This window comes from Halichoerus grypus, chromosome 11 (genome assembly GCF_964656455.1).
Source record: "Halichoerus grypus chromosome 11, mHalGry1.hap1.1, whole genome shotgun sequence".
Lineage (NCBI taxonomy): Eukaryota > Metazoa > Chordata > Mammalia > Carnivora > Phocidae > Halichoerus > Halichoerus grypus.
This window is the reverse complement of record NC_135722.1, coordinates 36,849,642-36,855,641: the sequence shown is the minus strand read 5'-3', so window position 1 is coordinate 36,855,641 and position 6,000 is coordinate 36,849,642. Positions and strand designations below refer to the sequence as shown.

Genomic DNA, 6,000 nt, shown 5'->3' with positions numbered 1-6,000 from the left:
GAGAGGAGACAGAGGTACAGGTGGTGAGCGCGGACTCAGCCGCCATCCCCCTCAGTGCACCGCCCCTCCCCGCGCAGTTGCCTGAGCAAATCCCGAGTAATTGTTTTCCGGGGAGGGGCTGGGCGCGCTCCGTCGCGCCGCCAGGGTCAGGGTTCCCGCGGGGGGGAAAAAGCCCACCCGCGAGGGCTCGGCGGTTCTTCGTCTCGGCCGGGATGAACTGTGGCAACTTCGGCAGCCCCCACCGCGGCGGCGAAGCAGAGCCGGCGACAGTGGCGAGGCCAGCTCGGCTGGGCTGGAGCGCGTGAAGCCGAGGAGGCGCCTGGCGTCTTCGGCGTCTCCCTTTCGGCCGCGCGTCCCAGGACTCCAGGTCCGGTGCTCCTAGTAGTAGCGGCTTCCGCGCCTGCCGCCCGGGTCCTCGCAGCTCGGCGGACGAAGCAGGAGAACCCGATCCCGGCGCCCAGCGCAACCTGCAGGAGCGGCCGAGCCCCGCGCTCCCGCCCCAGCTCCGAGGCGGGCGCAGCCGCAGCTGGGGGCCGGGGCCCGAGCCCCGCGCCGCCGCCGCCCGCGGTGGGGGGCGGGCTGGGGGCGGGGCGGCCGGGGCCGCCTTGCCGGGCGCGATCCCCGAGCGCAGCACCCGTTGCTGCCCAGCCTCCTCCCGCGCTACCGAGCCTCCTCCCCTGCCGCCCGCTAGCAAGTTTGGCGGCTCGGTGCCCGGCGCGCCTCGGGATCCAGGCGCATTTGTTTCTTCCTGGTTTCCGCGCGCCCCGTTTGGCGGGGACCCTCGGGAGCGATGCCGAGGGATGTGATTTTAGTTGTGTGCTTCTGTGTGTGCACCGCCAGGACAGGTAAGCACGGCTGGGGCGGTCGTAGGTATCCCGGGGAAGGGGGGAGCCGCGCCGCTGTGCCCAGTGCCCGCACAGGCGTCGTGAGACCTGGAGACGAGCTCCGCGCTGGTCCAGGAAGGGCGGCGCGGCGTGGATGGGTCCCTCGGATCTCTCTGCCCTGCTCCAGGTGAAAGGGTGAGAAGTGGGACTCACGGGCTGGAAGATGCCCCCATGAGTGCCCCCTTCCTTGGAGACGCGGCCTCGAGGACGCCGGAGTGAGGGGCGCGGCCGAGCCGGCGCACCCTTCTGCTCCTACTAACCAGCTTCCGGGTCGAAATCACAGCAGGTTCGGCCCGTGAGCCCCACAGCCCCGAACTTGAAAGGTGCGGTGGAAACCGCTCTTCCTGCGCGGGGTCGGGCCGGGAAGTGGCAGCCGCGGGAGTCGCACCCGCAGAGAGAGCGCTTCCGGCCGGCGGGCAGGCGCGGCTGCGGCCGGGGAGGGCACGGCACCGGGTGAGGGCTGCGGGCGAACCGCGGGATTCCGTGGTCTCGCCTGGTCCCCTCCTGACTCTCCCCAGGGGAACTCCAGGAGCATTCTCTCCCCCTCCACCCAGTCTCCAAGGGCTGGACGAACAATAATTCGGGGGAATTGGAACCGTGGAGACAATCCAGGGAGATTTTCTCAAGCTCCCAACCAGTTTTCCCTTGCTATAATTGCAGGTTGGGGATTGTGGAGGGAGGACGAGGATAATTGGCGTAATTTCTGAAGTCCCCTCTTCGTTCTGCCTTCAGAGACGCAGTTGTGAGGACTCTAAGAGCACCTCCTTCCACCCGCTCCCACTCGCCCGCAGCCCCCATATCTCATGGGGTTTGGAGACCCTTTCTCAGTCGTCTTCTCCACGGGTCTCATAGTAGAGGTGGGAAGGTGGGGTGGGGTGGGGTGGAGTAGGCACAGTATGGACAAAAATACAGCTCTCCCATGCTGGGGGTGGGGGTGGGAGCGTGGCGAATTTTTATTCTTGTGCTAGCCAGCCTTAGCACGCGCTGCCGACCTTGCACCCCAGAACCGGCGTGTAGTCAGTCACCCCTCCCTTTATCTTTTCTTCTTTTACCACTCGCATTTCCCTTTCTAGAGGCATAGCCTCCATCCCAGGCCAGGCAGCAAGTTTATGGGGAAAGGGCTGGGGAGGGTGCCGTGCCTTGGTTAGCCTGAAAGTTCCCTCCGCCTGCGCCCCAGGCGCCCCTCTTTGGCACTTAGCCCGCCTGAGGATACAAAGTTGGGCGTCTAGAGTTTCCTGCTGGTCTTTTCCATTTACCCAGGTCTGAGAGGGTAGCAGCTTTCCCGTTGCTTAATGGAAGAGCAACGGGTTTGGACTTCTCCAGGGACAAAAGGAATCCTCCTTCCTTTCCTGTCTTCATCTGAGCTTCCCGTGGCTGCAGGGACACCAAGGCTCAGTCCAGTCTAGAATAGTTGCTTCTTGGGTATGGGCACATCGGGATGGGCTAGGCTTTTAAAACCAAGAGCACACTTGAAGAAATGCGCCCTCAGAAAATCAGGAAGGGCGAGGCTAGTGCAGAAACTGGGCTACCAGTCCCGTGCCCGGAGAATCTGGTGCTGGTGGGCATCTTAATGGAGGGACGGAGGAGAGAGAAACTAGATGGGGGAGGGGGCAGCTTCTTGGTCATTTCACATCCTCAAGTGCAGATCGTTACCGGTATGCCTAAATCCTTTGTTCTCATTAGTTCTTTGAAAAGTCGGCAAAAAGTGCCCCCATCCGGAATGGACTGTGCCTCCGGGGTGCACTGCTAGTGGAGACCTTGAAGAACACAGTTTTTTTCCCTTCCCCACACCAACCCCCTTTCAATCTTGTAAAAATTCTGTTGTAGGAGAGATTCATTCATGTATTTATTCACTCATTCAAGGAACAGTTGAGCGCCTTGCTGGGTGCCAGGATTGCTTATGCAGAGAGAAAACGACTTGGTCCTTGACTTCCAGGAACTTAAAGCTTAGCTGATAATCTAGGTAGAAACTGGAGAACATTTTTTTTTTTTTTTCCCTACAGCTTGATGGGAGGGAGTGGGGGCGGGGGTAGTAGGAGAGGAGGGAATATAAGATGTTTCAATGAAAGCAATACAGAGGAGAAATGGTAGGAATGAATTTTGGGTGGTTGATGCTCAAGGAAGGCTTTAATCAGGAGGTGACATTAAGGGTTGTGTTTGAAGGCTTTACAGGGAGTTTTCCAGGTGGGCAGAGTGGGGAAGGCATCCCAGGCAGAGGGCAGAGCCTCTGCACAGGCGGGGGAGCATGGGAGGATCTGCCCTATTGGTTGTGGCAGTTGCTAGGGAGCTTGGGTTTTCTGTGCCCCTTGGCACTTCTTGAACACCAGAGGCCACATATTTCTTTTACAAAAATTATCATAAGAATCAGTATGGGGGGTGGTTTTGGAATTATATCTCAAGTCCTTCACTTACAATGTCTTGTCTCTTGAAGGGGTATTGATCAGCAGTTTTCTGGGGCGGCGGCGGCGGGGGGGGGGGGCGGGCAGCCTCTTTGATTTGCCCAGGAACCACCATTCCTGCATTAAACCTCCACTCTCTTTGGTAGCAGAGGCTGGGTCGTGATTAGTTTATCAGGATCCAAACAGTCGCTTGGAAAGTTTATTTGTCAAGAGGGACAATTGTTGTCTGGGCTGTTAACAGTCCAGGATGAAATAAACATGGGGTTCACTTAGTGAGCTGCTCAGATATCGCCTTTTAATGGAAATGAATAGATGATATCAGGCACATTTAATTAAAGGAACCCTGCAGTGCAGTAGCAGTTACATATGAAAAGATCTAATGATAGGTGTCACAGGAAGCTGCTTAAATTGCTCATTGTTCAGGGAACTTGTTTTAAGAGAGTAAAATGGAGGCAAGATAGGAGGTGCTGTTCTCCAGTTCTTGTTATTTCTGGGTGAAAGATCACTCTGGGATTTCCAGGTACATACTTAAATAATGACAATTTAGAAGGCTACATTATCAGTGGTAATAACGTATTAAGTCCACGAGTTTTCTCCAATGGCTTGGCTGTGTGATGAATACAAAATTCCCTTTCCTGTTTGTTTTGGTCACCTGGCCAGGATGGTGGTGGTGGTTGGGGCCTGGGAGGTGGGGGCTGCGGGGAGCCCCTGGGGCCCCTTTTGCTGCCTTTTGCTGCCACCTGCTGGAAAGGAGAGCTTTTCCTTTTTGAAGCACTTACCTGGCTCTTCATTAACTCTGAAATAATAGAGCTGTGAACAGAGCCCCCAGACTGCAGTGATTACGTGCAATATTTGGCTGACTTGGAACAGGCCTAGAACATATTCTTCAAGGATATTGCTTTTGGGGATCTTTGCAGGAGTCCAGGGGTCCGAATCCGATCAACTGGTTGTGAAATCCTGCTGTTAACTGAGGTCTTGGAGCATCTCTTCAGCATCCTATTTCTCTGTGTTGAACAGGAGAAAACAGGGGCCATCGAGGACAGTGAGCCCGGATTAGATTTGGAGTGAGCCAGGCCCAGGAGGATTTGCTTGGGAGCTTAGGCCCAGGACCCTGAAGGTGTACTGAATGGTCTTTGGGCCTGAGCACTCCCTGGGCAGGACTGTGGAGTGGCCAACAATAGCAGGTGTAGATTAGGGTGGAGGTTGTGAATCCCAGAGCCAGGCCCCAAGTGCTTCTCCCACGGTGACATGCTGCCTTCCAGGTTTTAAAAAAATGTTTCTTCCCCAGATGCCTTTTATCCTGCTTAATTCCAGTTCCCAGCCTCAGCCATTTGTAGAGCAGCAGTGGCCAAAGTAGAGCACTTGAATAGAGTTTCCTTGGAAAGGGCAGGAGCTCCAGGCTTGGACAAGAAGCAGAAACATTAAAAAAAAAAAATTATTTTTATGGAACCAACGCTGTCATACTGCATAAGGTTCAGGAGAGGCCATGTAAATGCTATCTTATTAATAGATTTTCTGATTCCCGAGGCAGTGTGTAAAGTACTCTCTTTTACACATCCTGCTATTGGCACAAGGCATTTTCATCCTGAAGGAGACCAATTAAAGGGAGGGGAGAAAAGTGTATCTGGAAGCTTAATTGATTTCTCTTGTTCTGTTTTTATGGGATGTTTTCATAACAAGAGCAATACAGTTATCTTAAAACCAGGGGATCCCTTCACTTTTGGGCTATAGGAGGAGGAATGAGTGTAGACTTAATATTTAGATTTCCCCTAAGCGCAGCCAGAGCGAGAAGCCCTTCCAGGTCAGTTGGGCACGTGGAGGGCTTGGGAGGAAGGGGGACATCTGTACGTTTTGTACAATTCCAGTGGAGTTGAGGACCAGGGAGCTGTCTTATGAAAGACAGATGCTGCAAAGCCCAGCTGGGCACCACGTATATGCTAGGCATGTTCACATAGTTATCACCAAAACCTTAGGAGGCCGGAGGCAGGTATGATCATCCTCATTTTACAGATGAGGGAACTGAGGCTCAGAGAAGTGAAGTTGTTTTTCCAAGAGTTAGTAGGGGGAGGAGACAGGACTGAAACTGGCTCTTGGTTTAGTGTTGTTTCCACAACACTTTGTGGATGGAGTGTGCTGTATTCTCATTTGGGGACAGGGATCCAAGGGCACCAATGGGGTGTTCTGCTAGTTCTACAGAATCTGTTTGGGTGCCTTTTAGGCTTGTCTAGTTGCAGGGCTCCTAGTCTGGGAGCATTTTAAGGATGACGATTATAGTGGGTCTTTAGTCCCTGCTTCGGTCAACTACTGCCACAATAATATCGCATACCAAACCACCCAGAACTCAGTGGCTTAAAACTACATTTATTTTGGGGCACCTGGGTGGCTCAGTCGTTAAGCGTCTGCCTTCAGCTCAGGTCATGATCCCAGGGTCCTGGGATTGAGCCTCACATCGGGCTCCATGCTCCGCAGGAAGCCTGCTTCTCCCTCTCTCACTCCCACTGCTTGTGTTCCCTCTCTCACTGTGTCTGTCTCTGTCAAATAAATAAATAAAATCTTTAAAAAAAAAAAAATAAAAAACAAACAAACAAAAAACCTACATTTATTTTGTTTCACATGTCTGTAGGTTGTTCTGTTCCTGGCTCATCTAGGTCAGGTTTGGCTGGGCATGGTGCCAAACTCAAGTGGGTTGTCTGCTCCATGTGTCTCCGTCTCCTTGG

General features: G+C 54.0%; 1 protein-coding gene across 3 annotated transcripts in view; it reads left to right on the top strand.

Moving 5' to 3' along the window:
• Window positions 1-613: 613 nt before the first annotated feature.
• Window positions 614-6,000, top strand: part of NELL1 (neural EGFL like 1) — a 792,671-nt gene continuing 787,284 nt past the window's right edge. For 2 of the 3 annotated variants that reach the window (XM_078058301.1, XM_078058300.1), the window contains exon 1: window positions 614-845. In XM_078058301.1, the coding sequence (XP_077914427.1) occupies window positions 791-845 (55 nt within the window). In that variant the 5' untranslated portion in view covers window positions 614-790. The remainder of the gene's footprint in view (window positions 846-6,000) is intronic. The other variant, XM_078058302.1, reaches the window with a different exon arrangement.